We start from the raw sequence: 15046 nt of genomic DNA, 5'->3' as shown, positions 1-15046 counted from the left end.
GCATGATAAAAAATATTGGATAACCTCTGTCTGACTTAAGGCCTCGTTCGTTTTGCTCTTTCAAGTTAAGAATTTGAGTTAAAAAGTGAATTCATATAAGAGAATAATTAAATTTAAATTTTTGTGAGAGAAAATACTATAAGAAAAACTTGAATTGTGATTCGAATTGTCAAAACGAATGGATATATCGTGGTGTTTTCTTCTTCTACATCTGCTTGACTTGCCCCGAACAGTCGGATGTAATGACACAATCATATGAGATTCTGGAGTACAAGTCAATTTTTAGTTTTTGGTACTTGGCAAATGCTTGTGATTAATCTTGTTCTATTCCCGTCATTAGTCTTGTCCTTCTCTGACTTCTGAGTGGAGAGAGAAGGCCTTTGAGATGCCCTCAATGAGCCCAATTCATGAACTTCATTTTAAGATAGATTTGGGTGATAGACCAAAGTGGTATTATCAGCCTGGCTGTTGATTGAGGTGCGCATTGGATTCCATTTTTTAGTATGCAAAATATTCAAAGTTGCGACCAAACAAAAAGAAGGTGTACATAATTATGAAATACAGCTAATCAAAATGATGGATGACTACGCAATCGTTTCAGTAAAATGAAAATGATGTGATCCATAAGAGGACATCATGATCCGGACGCACGACAATTTGAATGAATGGAAAAAGGTTACTATCCGAGGGACAGAGAAATAGTCAAACATCATGGCGTTTTATTATATCATTATAAAAAATAACACCATCGGTATCATCATGATCATGAACACTCGTTTGTTTGGCTTTCAAATCGACAGATCTTCCTACGCGTGACTTTGTTGGTCTGTGAGTAATGAGTGTAACATTGCAAGAAGAGGAGGAGACTGACTAGCATGATTTAGATTTTTTTTTTTCCTTAGCAAAACAATGATAATAAAGGTTAATCTCACAAATGATCTTTCAGCTTTATTCTCAATTTCATTTTAATTCTTAATTTTTAAAACGTCTTACGTTTGTCTTTAAAGTTCTATTGTATTTCAATTTTGGTTTTTTTATTAGTTTAGTGTTAAATATTTGACTGAATTTATAGGAAATTAAAGACAAAAATTGAAAACAAATAAAGTTTAAAGACTAAAACAATACAAAAAAAAAGTTATTTTCATAAATAGTCTAAAAATTTTAGTTATTTTTAATTTTGGTCCTTAATTTATACACATTCTATCAAATTTTAACGTCTACTATACTTAATGACCAAAGTTAAAATAAAATAAAATCTCAAAAATAGTTACATGTAAAAAGTAATGATCAAAGTAGAATCAGTAACACTAATAATAATAATAATAATAATAATATATTAACACCGCTAACTATGTTTGGTAGAGGGATTTGTTTCCTAATTTGAATCATGATTCGTGGTTCGTTACAGCATTTTCTCTCACAAAAATACACGTAAATAAAAAATAGTTCTAATCACATGATTCTAATCCATGAACCAAACGGATTGATTAGCTCTCAAATTAATGCACACTTACGTGTGGCTGTGTATAGGCTCTATCTCTATGTTGGGACCCACATATAAAATTATGGGACTGTTTAATCCTAAGTCACATTATACCTCATGCTTCTCCATGTAGTTTGAGTGGCCATTGGCATTATTCAGCCAAAAAGTGGCCATTGGCATTACGTGGCTTTTTGACTGATAACTGAATTAGTATTCGGAAAATGAACGAGTGGGGAATCATGAAGTTTAAAAAGCACTAAAAATCTGCTTCAAAGGTCGAGTTTAAACACCAAAAAGCGCCTACTATTCTTATTTGATTATCAAAATATGTACATAGTTTGCGAAAACATCCAACTAGGTACAATACAATGTTCTTGATCACAAGAGCTAATGCCCTTCTCAAACCATCTCCATAGCGGACAGATTCCTCATGTACATCTCTCTGTTGCGCAGATAACTCCACCATACAAACATCCAAACTTCCTTGTTGAATATTTTTATAACGTCAAGTCAAAACCGAGTTGCAAAGGATTCCGAATGGTTAACCAGTAACGACACATCTTGGGAGATAAACGAAGCCCATGCATCCTATAATAAGACCAACTACTTTAGGATTTTTCAGATTTTAGCATCTTATTATATGGGGTTACCCACAAATGGTCCTCAGGTTTATCTCTATCCCAGTTTAGTCCTTAATTTTTAAAACTTCTCATAATTAGTCTTAAAATTTTACTTTGTTTTAATTTAAGTCTTTCTATTAGGTGTAAAATATTTAACAAAATCAATAGAAAATTAAGAATCAAAATTAGAAACATCTAAAGTTTAAGGATTAAAACAATACAAAAATAAAAGTTAATTTCTACATGTAGTCTTTAAATTTTAACTATTTTTAATTTTGTCCTAAATTTAGACAGTTTCTGTTAAATATTTAACTCCTAGTTAAAGGAATGACCAAATATGAAATAAAGTAAAATTTTATAGACTAACTGTGTGACGTTTTAAAAGTTAAAGGTTAAAGTGAAATTAATGGTAAATCTCTGGACTGTTTACGAGATTAACCCTATTATGTATGTTCCTAAAGCAATTGGACCAGAATCTTTACCTGGAGGATTGGAAAAGCCTTGTCAGAAACGTACTTTTGAGGGAGTGTCGCTCCTCGTTGTTGTAGTTTGTCTGGATGGAGACACAGCCTTGCTTTCTGATAGGCTTTCTTCACTTGTGAACTTTCTATAAGGCTTGTCAGAGGGATTGCAGACCAGCCACTATTGGGCCACAAAATCTGATTCAAGGCACAAAAACTATTTTTCGTCAGTTTCCAATTTCCATATCAATTTAACATCACTAGAGTAACACTGAAGAGAAGTGAAGGGAATTGAGTAAGAAAAACTTAGGGAGTCTTACATAATGTAGTGTCGAAAGCAGCAAACGGATATCAGTTTCCTTCCCGGCTGACCACAGCCTTATATTTTCATCTTGTAACCTCATTTCCATCTGTGCTTCAGGTATAAGTATAAAGAGTTTTATCAATATTTGCCCATTTGCGTTGTTTTTCCTTTGGTTTTTAGTCGGGGTAAGAAGAAAAAGATAAAAACTGTGGCTTTTTAGTTAGCGTTTGAAACCACATTTTTCAAAATAACATAATAATAAAATAGCAATGATATTTAAATCTCCTAATACGCAATAAATATGTTATGATAAAGTTTTTTTAAGAGAATACGGGACAAGTTGCAAAGATCTTCTAAAGAGCCAATGCTATTTTGAAAAGTTATTAAACACTTCTAAAATTAGTTTTTAGACTCAAAAACCCAAAAGCAGCTTTCAGAAAGCAATTTCTTACTATATCTTTCAGAGGAAGAGTCTGTGTCAAAAGTTGAATACAACAAATAGTTTACCTCTGGAGATTGGACTACCCCATGCTGATTCTTCATGTGTTGTTCTGGAAAATCCCTTACATTTGGCCTTGCTACATCACATCAAACACAAAGGACTCATTACTTATGCGTTTTTCTAATCAATTTATAGGACTGGTGGTGAACTTGATCAATTTAGGGAGTCATTAGTGATTTAATTATCACCTGCATCCATTTTAGGAGACTCTTTAGTGTCCGCTTCTTTTGTATTCAAATTTTTCTCAGAACTATGTGTCTGGAACTTCTCCTTAGCCCAAGCAATCGCTTCATCAATACCAACAGCATCACAAGTCCCTTCTCTATGGTCAGAACCAATCTCAATGACATAAGAGCTCATTACTTCATCATCATCTTCTTCTTCTTGATCCAATTCCTCCTCTTCCTCCACCACATGATCCTCGTGATTCTCTGATTTGGCATGATCATCAGTACTGCCATGACAAAGTGAAGAGACGGGTGAAGAGGGAGAGTTGAGTTCAACATCATCTTCCACAGAGATCTTGATACTTGGATACGAATCAGGTTCGAGACTAATGGTTTCTGGGGACGACACTCTCCTTGAGAAGCCGAAATGGGACCTTCCAAAATTCCAGTTGTTTTCCGTTTCCATGAATTGGTGTTCAGCATAGGAAGGACGATTTCCATAGAAGGTTGGTATGCTTTGTTTCCTTGATGAAGTTTCATTGGTGCGCATCGTTGTGGATGAGTGATTCCTTCTACATGGGACGTTCAGTGGCCTGAGGCAATCATATGATTCGATCAGTGGGATTTCATTTTGGTAATTTTGTGCTTGCTACTCACAAGGCCGTAAACCAAAAAGAGAGAATTCTTTGATAGAATAGGGGAAAAAAATATCTCACAACTTTATTAAGGTTTATTAAATTATCCTACTTTTATTAATCTGGTATGATTAATAATATGATTTGAGAGTGAAAAATTATATCATATTGGAACACTTTGAAGAAAAATCAGGTAACACACTTCTCATTTTGTGAATGAGAAGTGTGGGCCCTAATATTTTAGAATATATATATATATATATGTTTATTTATAGGCTAGACACATACTAGCATTTAACTTTGTAGCTAAAATTTAGAATATATATATATATATATGTTTATTTATAGGCTAGACACATACTAGCATTTAACTTTATGTAGCTAAAAAGAGGTTTTTTTTTTTTTTTTTTTTTTTTTTTTTTGGGAAAACAAGCCATGTTATTTGGTATAAAAATAAATTAGTGTGCTAAGCATAATATCACTAAGGTTTTTCTTTTTTCTTGAGAAATAAGGAAAATAATTGAACCTTGGAACTAGTTATAATGTGATTTTGAGCAAATTTTAAACCGTTTAGAGGACCCACTGCATGTAGTGGTGGAAGAACTCATGATGTGCAACAATCCCTGTTAGTGTATCATATTATTATTATTATTATTTTGGTGCTGGAATTGTAATAGTTAATTCGACAACTAACAAACAATCAAACATAAACAACATGGCTTGTCGCCTAATCGTCAATTCCTTTTTTTTTGGTCTGGAATTTTTAGTTATTTCGCTAAAAACGCCTTGGCAGCTTGGTTAAGAAGACGTTTACTTGTATATAACAGTAGAAATCTGCTTCATCCCTTTTTATAATTTTAATTGTCCTGTAAGCAATAAGTTTAACTATAATAAAACTACTTGTATCAATAGTTAATGATAACTGTGCATAATTTTGTGATTTTGGGGCTTCCTCAATTAATTGGAAGCTCTCTTGTTGTAATGATGGTTTTTGTTTCAGAAGCAACCAACTTTTCAAGCAACGGGGGAGAAAAAAAAAAAGAATAATAACATTGTTGTTGTTGTTGTTTTGTTACTATTACCTTGCTATTAGTGTGCAGTTTTGAGCTGTCCATCACATTTTATAATCATTATTAGAATAACAAAACTACAGCAATTTAACGAACTGAACGAAAATCTAATAGTTCAAAACTATATTGATTGGGTAATATGTTTTTTTTTTTTTTGGAATTTTTATACCTAACTTAAAAAGAGAAAAGAGATAAATATTCTTAAATTGTATGAGTATGGACTTTTCATTCTTAATCTTAATTTTTATATTTTTTAATTAAATAATTATATTAATTAAAAAAATATTAATTAAAAGGTAATGATAAATTCTAAACCCTTATACTGTAAAAGTAAGCTCAATAATTCTCTTCACTGCAAAATTCTCCTTACCATTAACCAAACATATGCTTATAATGACAATTACCAAACATAACGGATCACTCATAGAATTCGTTCCGGTGCATGTCAATTTATCTGTATAGTAGAGAATAATCTTTGTACATACATGAAAGGAGAAACAAACACAAGAAACCACCCAAAAAAAAAAAAAAGTGACTCCTCAAAAAGTAAATTTTCTTCCCAATCAAAAACAGTAAAATTCCTTAAAAAGGTGAAAGACAATAATATTTTCCCCCTTCCCTTTCTTTTCTTTTTTAAAGCATTGCTCAAGTTATATTCCAATTATTTCAACTTGCTTTTCAAAACACTATCCTTCCACAAATCATCCAAAAGTTATATTCCATTTATGTCAGTTTGGCTTCTCAATAACACCATCCTTCATATTAGGGAACAAACGAAAATATAACAGAAATCCAAGAAATAATAATATAAAAAAATAAACTGAAACAAATTTAAATATTTTTGTTCCAGAATTTTTTCTTAAAAAAATTACTCTCTGTTCAAGTCTATGAGCAAATTACGGGCCTGTTTAGTTCGTTGATTTAAGTTTTTAATTCGAGTTGATATGTGATTTTATATGAGAACTTTTTACTGTAGCAAAAAAATTAAGTGTGACTGTTTTTTAGAGTTTTTTACTGTAATAAAACTCAAATTGATAAAATGAACTAGGTGTTTAGGTTCGAGTTGTTATAATTAAAAAAAAAAAAAGGAAGAAACTCTATTTTTATCATTCCCGTACTACCCTTACAAATTAGCCTAAAACCAGCAAAATTCAAAGACACAAAAACGTCATCAAGAAAACTATATTTTTATTTTTAAAATTAAATGAAAATTATATCGCCATGGAAGTAACTAACTGTAACTGTGTAAGTCTGTAACAGACAATACCTGAGCTTGGAAGCAAAATCCGACAACGCGACGTGTTCGGCGATCGCAGGCCGAAGAGGGCTCATCTCCTCCGAGCTAAGCACCGACGACGACGTCGACTTTGATTTCGATTTCGACTTCGCCTCCGAGTTCGGCCGCGACCTCTCCCGCGACCTCCTCTCGTCGGCGGAGAAGTCCGATCCGAATCCGAAGACGTCGCTGTAGAACCTTTCGCTCGTCCCAGGAATCCTGAACGCTGGCAATCCGCGGCCGCCAATCTCTCCGCCGGAGTGGAGGATCTCCGGCGGGCGGAAAATCTCCTCGTAGAAAGAATTCGAGACAGCGGCGGTGGCGGAGAAATCACCGGACATCTTCCTCCAGAATACGCTCCGCGGCGGTCCGCCGAAGACGTCGGCGAAATCCTCCGGCTCTAGGGTTTCGGAATCGGCCGCGAAGACGGACGGTCGGGTGGAGGAATACTGCTCGGTGGATCGTCGGCGTGGGAGGCTCGACATCGGCGGCATCGATCCCATGCGCATCCGCCACGACTCGTCCATCGTCTTCTTCTTCTCCTTGTTTTTCTCCGACGAGTTTCGCCTGTGAGAGAATTAAGAAGAAACGAGGAATGTGAGTTTGCTATATAGTGTCTAGCTTGGACAAAAGGAACTTTCTTTAGAAAGTGAATGATTTTCTCTTATCTTTTCGTAATTAAATTTGGAGGATTATATCATATGTATATGAATAATGATTTGTATTTGTTGGATACTTATACTTGGGCAAAATGGAAAGTATTTTTGCAAAAAGCAAATGAAATGATCGCCATAAGCACAGGCCTGCTGTAATTGCTTATCTGGAAAGATGATTCCAGTTATTTGTCCCCACCAAATATACGTTTAGTGCATGATATCATTTGTTTCTCTCTCTCTCTCTCTCTCTCAGTTTCTTCACTTACAGTATGAGAGTAATGGACGAAAAATTAATATAATAATGAAAATGGACCAAGAAAACTAGTTGTAAACAGACATAATTTGAAACAATTAGGTATTAATTTGCCGCGTGGTCATTGTGGTGCATGTGATAAAGGGGAGAATTGGATTAGCTGATTCTTTTGTTTGGAAGGAATGGATTAGCTAGTTCTAGAACTGTATGTTTGGTGCATTTTTTTTGTGTGGTTTTCTTGTTAGATAATTTTTTGCTTATGAGAGTCAAATTTGAAAGATTTTAGGCAGGTAAAGGTGAAGGTAAAGATTGACACTAAATTCATTACTATATTCATTATAAGAATCTACATATATAAGAGGGGGATGGCGTTTTGAAAGAGCGCAACATTTATATTTTGTAAAGCTCGATTATGCCTTTTTTACGGAGTTATGTAAATGTTAATTGAAAAGAATACAGGAAAATATAATCCCTGAATTAACGAAACTAATGGTGTAACTATTTTGTTCATCACATCCATTTTTATATGTTTTCCAAGATCTATAGTTATATCATGTGTGGGACTTATAAACCCCAGGCTCTAGAAAAAGCTTCAGAAAGTGTGCGCACTACCTTTAAACCATTTTTTAAAAATTTATTTTATTAATTAAATTAATTAAAAAGTTTTTATATCTTAAGCAATTTATTACTTCAAGTAACTAGAATCCAATTCACTATTACACTAAATACATAATACTACTGCCAAATACATAATTCAATCCAACCCAATCAAATAATTAAATATAAAATGGTAATTCTATTTAACCTTATCCAATCTCGCACACCAATTAGTTGCAATATTCGCCCTATATTTCAACTTCCTTACAAAATACTCTTTCAGTAATAACTGTTATCAATGCATTTGTTGAAGGACGAAGGTTAAGAATAATTTTATTTTAGACTCAGATTTACTGTCTAATTTTGGTGTTTTAATTCGTGTCTAACCAATCAAATCATGTCACGTTATGTAAAAAATTTAGATTGCTTTTTAACTAACTCTTTAATACTTATCATGATATGATGTGGTATGATTCAATTGGTTAGACACCAATTAGGACACTAAAAAATTTAATAGCCGATTTGGATCCTTTTATTTTGATAATCACAATAGAAAAGAAAAAAGAAAAGAAAGTAAAGGAATAAAAGTTTCGAGATTTGGCCTAAGACCTCTTAGTCTAGTGACATTGAAGAGTTTTGTTGGGGAGTTGCGGGTTTAATCTCGTGTTGTATTAAAAAAAAAAGTTTTGAGATTTGCATAAAGATATTAAATGTTGCTTCGCGCTTGTTTTTTTTTATATGAATATCAAAAATCTTGAATTTCAACAAATGGAAAGGAGGGTTTTAAAAATTAAGACTTGCAAGATATATAATCCTTGTTTCTTTGCAGGAAAGATATCATTTCAAATGGATTAATTTCGATTTCGATTTTGACCAAACTATGTACCTTGGCTTGTTTTGTCCTGTAAATGTCTAAATGTTATAAATTGCACCTTAATCTCTCAAAATGTTAATGTTTGGCCCTTCTATCATAAAATGGTTAAAAACTTGACGGAATAAATCATACAACCATCGCATACGTACCTGGCTATAGTTAATAAGCACTCCTAAACAAATTTAAAAATTTAAAAAAAGAAAAAGAAAAAGAACTTACAATATGTGAGGATAAAATTTATTCAACTCTATTTTTCATTGGTGTGATTTCTTTTAAAAGTATCCTTTATTAACGAGGCATGTGAGAGTCAAATGGTTGATTCCATGAGTTTTTAATGATTTTGTGACAAAAAGGTAAAATATAGAACTTTTTGATAAATCAGGGTGCAATTTGTAGCATTTTAAAATTTGAGGATCGAAATGTAATATAGAATGTAATTTGGGGACCAAAATTAAAACGAACTCTTTGCAGACATTCTGATAATTACTATAACAAGTAGGGTAGTGAAATTTTCTTTTTTCCTTTGATCTTATCCTTGTCCATTAACTTTGAACTTGGGTGTATATGACCTCTATGGACGTTCCTAGATATAACAGAATTGTAGATACAGCCATATAGATGCAAAATCTGTTTGTACGATATGCATGTATTTAGGTATTAAATATCTATGTGCTGATTCGACAGCTAGCTTTGAATTCGTTCATTATAATTGTAAAAGTTAAAAGGGACAAGTTAGAGCTTGTCTGAATATTCCGCGAGAAAAATTGTTAAAAAAAAGAGTTTTCTATAATAATTGTTTATTTAATCAGAATCTGTTTGTTTTGTATCTTTTTTAGTTTGATGAGATTTTGATTAGATATAATGATAAAAAATGGATACTACTAATATATGAGGTCTTATAATAGCAAAAAAAGAAAAAAGAAAAAAAAGAAAGAGAGAGAGAGACTAGTAAGAAAGTTTTGTTTGGTTTGGCAAATGATACCCACAAAAAAGCCACTAATTCTTAGAAAGTCGTGGGATATATGTGTAGCTTTAAGGAAAGGGAAGAGGCAAAAAGAAGATTGGTAGATTATAGAGAGCACCACCCAAACGAAATATATATAAAGAGGAAAACAATAATAAAAAAAAAATTAATGGCAAAGAAAAAGGGTGGTGGTGATTATAATTTGTTCAAACATTAAAGAGATGTTGTCTGGGTTTTTGGTGACACTTCACAATATAATACATGGTTTATTGACGTATTTGCCGAATTATGAGATAAAAGAACCATTTGTAGTGGAATGAAAAGTGATTGAAGTGATCAGGAGCAAAAGCTGAGCATCTCTCACAGCTTCACTTCTATTATTTTTATTTTTTGGGTGCATTTGTGGTAGAGAAGACTATTTTACTGCACTGTAAGAATTATATTTTAACCATTAGATTAGTTTTTCAACAGCATGAACTGTAATTAGAGCACTTTTGTGTTGCACATTATAAATTTTTAATGTGAATATGCACAAATTTAACCGTAAATTAGTTTAAAACATTAATTTCTATCAAAAGAGTAAAATAGCATTCACCATAAAAAATATTCCCTTATTTTTTTACCATCTTTAATTTACTTTTTGCATACTATTCCAAAGGAATTAACTATTGTGCTTTTTGGAGAGGTATGTGCGTGGATATATTAATTTCTCGCAAATCATGGAGGTTACTTGATTTGTTTAATATTATTTAGCTTTGTAATCCTTTTTCATCTTTTGGCTTTTCTTGGGAAAATAATTTTTTTTTCTCTGACTTGGGAAAATTAATTTGATAGTTCGATAAGGGTATTATGTTGTTAGGAAAGATTTTGACCTTTCCCTTTTATTATAATAATAATAATAATAATAATAATAATAATAATTATTATTATTATTATTATTATTATTATTATTATAATTATAATTATAATTATTTTTTGCTTTTGGGAAAATGGCTAAACCAAATCAGGAACATAAACAACCTGGCTAGCTATCCAAGCCACAAAAAAAAAAAATCAAAATACATAAATAGGCCTAACTATACTAAAGGCCAAAACACAATGCACTCAACGAATCCACAAGCCAATGAATCCAAGAATAATGCTTAAGAAACATACGAAGCAGATTTTGAGGCAAAATAAAGGCCACAAATTAAGAGAAAACATGAGAATAACCAAAAACCAGACTTTTTTAAAAATGCCATTTGGAAAGGGAATGAGATCATTTTCATTATTAGCATGCTTTAGCTAGGAATTTTTTTTTTAAAAAGTACTAAAATTATTCAAAAGCATAGTTACTTTCTGGGCCAGCCAAAACTGAATTTTGGACCTTCCAGTTCAAGGAAAGAAACAAACTATTACGAAATGAAAGCAATATTATTGACAATTTATTTACTTTTTTGAAAAAGGAAAGGACCATTGAAAAACACCGTCCATACCAACCCTCAGAAACTGCCAAAGTAGTAGCAACTAGCATGAAATATCTTAATAAATCTGCACGAGCTTGAGCAATTTTGCGTGGAATAAGCAGTGAATAGACGTGGAACAATTCTTCATAGTTACTATTCCTAGACCCTCGTCATAATAAGTACATTAATGATTTTACAAGTATATATTATGACACTATTGGAATGAAAAAGACTAACACATAAGTTAATTATTTTCCGCCATGATATCTGATGGTAATATGCTTTCCTTGAGTTTTCTAGAATATTACACATGATCATCGCACAGACTATAGATGTGTAAATCTACAGGTGTGAAAACCATATGCAATGCAGAGAATCTTGTAAATTCGATCGCTCTAATTTTTATTTTTTAATAAAAGGGTGCGTCTTATTTATAGCTTATTGGATTGAGAAAATAAGAGAATTAGGAGCTGTGCGATTTTTTTTATTATAACTTATTCTTCTTCATAGTGAATTTCTACAGTGGCTTAAAGTGAGAGTAACTCTCACATTAATAACTACTAAATCTTGTGTATTCTTGTTTTTATACTTATCTTCTGACTAGGGTAAATATTACAAATCCGTTAGATCTGGTGGTCGACAATCATTCGAATTTGAAAAGGTTGTCATGGCACTTGTAGTAGGATAGAGGACTTATCGTGACCGATGTCTCCGTCACTACTGACGTCATCAAGCAAGCAACATGGATTGGCCAGGGTCTTTGAATGATTTTATTTCTAATATAAAATTTTCTAATTCTTTATACTTCTTTGTGGTTCAATATTCTTTCGCTACGTGTTTGTGTTCTTTGTTAGTTGTTAGTACTCTTCATTGCATGGAATGAAATAGTTTATACTTCTGGCCAAAAAGTAGACTTACATATGTATAAGTTTATTTCATATTAGAGCTAGAGATTTGAATGATATTACATTAGCGGCATACTTGTTTCCTTAAGTATCATACCTATATTTCACCAACTCAGTACCTAAATTTATTAATTCGGCATATGATAAGTACTCTTTTAATCCCTCTAGGCCCTAAGTATAACTATGTTACTTTGGATATATATAAATGATTCGAGAAGAGATTACTCAGTCGAGAAAATACCAAAGTACGATTTTTTTTTCTTTTAAACACGTGCATAACACTTTGTTTTCTCTTTCCAGCCTTTGGTAAGAGCATTCAGAATAACATTGATATTTGAATAGAAAAAGGGGGAAATTATAGAAGAGAGAATTTTCATGGACGATTTCACGAGAAGAAGAGAGTAGTAAATTTTTCCACGTTTGGATTTTCTTAAGTGGAAATAGGAATAATTAGTAATATTGCATGATCAGCCTAAACTCTAGGGATGATGGACGTCACGTTTGGAAATATGTGAATGGATGGACGTGAGGGTGAATTAGCTGTTGATGATAAGAGAGGCAAAGATGCCCAGTATGCCGACGAGGAAAAAGGGACACTTGATGCTAACTCACAAGGGGGACAACGCGTGCCCCAAATCAATTTGGATCGTCACCCTTTTGTGCCACTCCAAAACCCTAATTTGCTTCGCATGTGTGTACGTACAACGTGTGATCTATTGATAGATGCGGCCCTACATGGGTCGGACATAAGTTTGACGGTAGGGATGTAAACCAAGTGTCCGAATCACCATTCCTGTTGGCTCCATACGCAGTTTAGGGTCAGTCTTTTACAATAAAGAGAAATGCTATACAACGTGTCCATAATTCCATGTAGGTCTCACTTGGGTCCTATGGTACGTAATGGGGATTCCTTTAATTACGTTGGTGTTAGATCTGAGTTACGTCTGGTGTTCTAGATGATGTTAGAACACTGTCTGGAACATGACTTAATTAATTAAGATCTGGGTTAATTACGCACAGTTGCTTAAGCAAAATAAAGTGCAGAAAGTAAATGAACACACAATATGATATCGCAGTTCGGTGCGCACACCTTCATCAGCGGGGCCACGCCCAGACAATAAATAATTCACTATGTTCCAGAAATTACAGACACTAGACGGTCTTATTAACTTAAGGACTCCCTCCTAGACAGTGACGCCGCTGTGACGAATCTCCACAGTAATTGTTTAGCGTGCACCACACGTCTTCTATTCACCTGACGAACTCCCTTCGACCGGCAGAGCTTCCTTCCGAAAGTAACAAATCCCTCTCCCGAATGACGATCTCAATAACTCATAAAAACTCACAAACGTCTCTCTGAATATTTTATCAGTAATAAGCTCTCAAATTCACAGAATTTTTCTCTGAAAATATTATATTAAATCGATACCACGAATGAGCATCCTAGAGCCGTTTATATAGAACTTGTACTCCAAGACAACCTCAGATAACTTCATCAATATCTAATAGTTATCTCCTCTTTAACCAACTGCTCTATCCGGATATTTTCTTTAATTATCCCATGTTTGCAGCACTAACTTTATTCTTCAAATATAATTCAAACTTCAAATCTCCATGCGTAACTTCATTATCTCCACGTGTACAATATCTTTACAATGGCTTAGTTATCATATTGGCTCCATGTGGATAACATCATGTAATGCAAGCCACTTTAAATTTCAAACATCACCCAAATTTCAAATGTGCAATATATATATATATATATGGAATTTTCTCTTGCCAAATCAATCTTCCATTGCAATTCGAATTCAATTTAAATTCAGATTCAACCAAAAGTCAAAAACCGGATAATCATTACAATAAAATCTCCACATAATCTTTTTGATCCTTATCTCTTTTTAGAATCCCATTTAAATTCAAATAACCAATACATTATCTTCATTTGATCAAGGCCTTATCTTTATCTCTCCAAATCTGATTCCAAATCTTCTTTTGCAATACGAAATCTTTTTGAACCTGTTTTTTGAATTTTTATAAAATTACCAATAAATTGCCAACTAATAAAAATACCTAACAAATATGATATAATGCTCTTTTCCTTTTAGAAGTCATGTTCAAATCTAATGAAAATAACATGCTATCTCAAATATTCAAATTTGATATCAATAAACTTTACCGATTCAATTAGCCAAAACCTTTGAAATCATTAGTCGTAGTCTTCAAACTCCAAGTATAAGAAACTATATAGGTAAAGGAGTACTTTGTTATCTACACAACAAGGTATCATTTCGCAGTACTTCTTTTAAGAAATATTATTGAGTTTCAGACTAATTACTGGTGGGTGATCTTATTTTTGAATTGACACAGTAACGCTTAGAGGGGGGGAGGGGTTGTGTCTCTCAAGGTGAGGAAATAATGGTACTATTATGTCTACACCACTTGACGCTAATGACTCTTACTCGCAAGGAATCAATGAATTCAACATAAGGGTTTTAGCTAGCATGGGCTCCATAAAATGTTGGGGTACATTTACTCATAAGCACTATTGCAAGGAATACAAGTCCTTAGATGATGCCAAGATGCAATTTGTACCCAAAAAAACATGCTTGAGATGACCAATCTCAACCATATTCCAAGCTTCTCTCAAAACATGCACTGCAAAAGGGACCTTTTTTCAAATATTGAAATTAAGAACAGAAAAATGAATAAACATTGGAGATTTTTTTGCATTTGAAATGATTTATCATTGGGGACCCAGTTCTCACCATTCAATTTTGTAACAAAAAACTTACTTAAAATGGGAAGGCAACAAAAAACCAAAAGAATTTCGAATC

The 15046-nt window shown here is 32.9% G+C and overlaps 1 protein-coding gene across 1 annotated transcript; it reads right to left on the bottom strand.

Annotated features, from left to right (window-relative positions):
* Positions 1-1719: 1719 nt before the first annotated feature.
* Positions 1720-7364, bottom strand: LOC112090419. The gene is made up of 6 exons (XM_024161679.1): positions 6510-7364; positions 3559-4130; positions 3376-3446; positions 2885-2974; positions 2586-2762; positions 1720-2071 (listed from the first exon to the last, which is right to left on the bottom strand). The coding sequence occupies exons 1-6, from the start codon at positions 7043-7045 to the stop codon at positions 1994-1996; spliced, it is 1524 nt and encodes a 507-aa protein (XP_024017447.1). The 5' UTR covers positions 7046-7364; the 3' UTR covers positions 1720-1993.
* Between the last annotated feature and the right edge of the window lie 7682 nt (positions 7365-15046).

The sequence above is a fragment of the Morus notabilis genome, unplaced genomic scaffold, assembly GCF_000414095.1.
Source record: "Morus notabilis unplaced genomic scaffold, ASM41409v2 Scaffold658, whole genome shotgun sequence".
NCBI lineage: Eukaryota > Viridiplantae > Streptophyta > Magnoliopsida > Rosales > Moraceae > Morus > Morus notabilis.
Note: the sequence above shows the minus strand (reverse complement) of the source record. Positions and strands in the feature narration are given on the sequence as shown.

What these genes read in the sequence shown, in the direction of transcription:
- LOC112090419 (XM_024161679.1), bottom strand. Translation starts at nt 7,045, where the DNA reads ATGGACGAGTCGTGGCGGATGCGCATGGGATCGATGCCGCCGATGTCG. An exon ending in GGGTAGTCCAATCTCCAGAG is followed by an intron (nt 2,975 to 3,375) that starts GTAAACTATTTG and finishes CCTGAAGCACAG; the next exon opens with ATGGAAATGAGGTTACAAGA. An exon ending in TGCTTTCGACACTACATTAT is followed by an intron (nt 2,763 to 2,884) that starts GTAAGACTCCCT and finishes GCCTTGAATCAG; the next exon opens with ATTTTGTGGCCCAATAGTGG.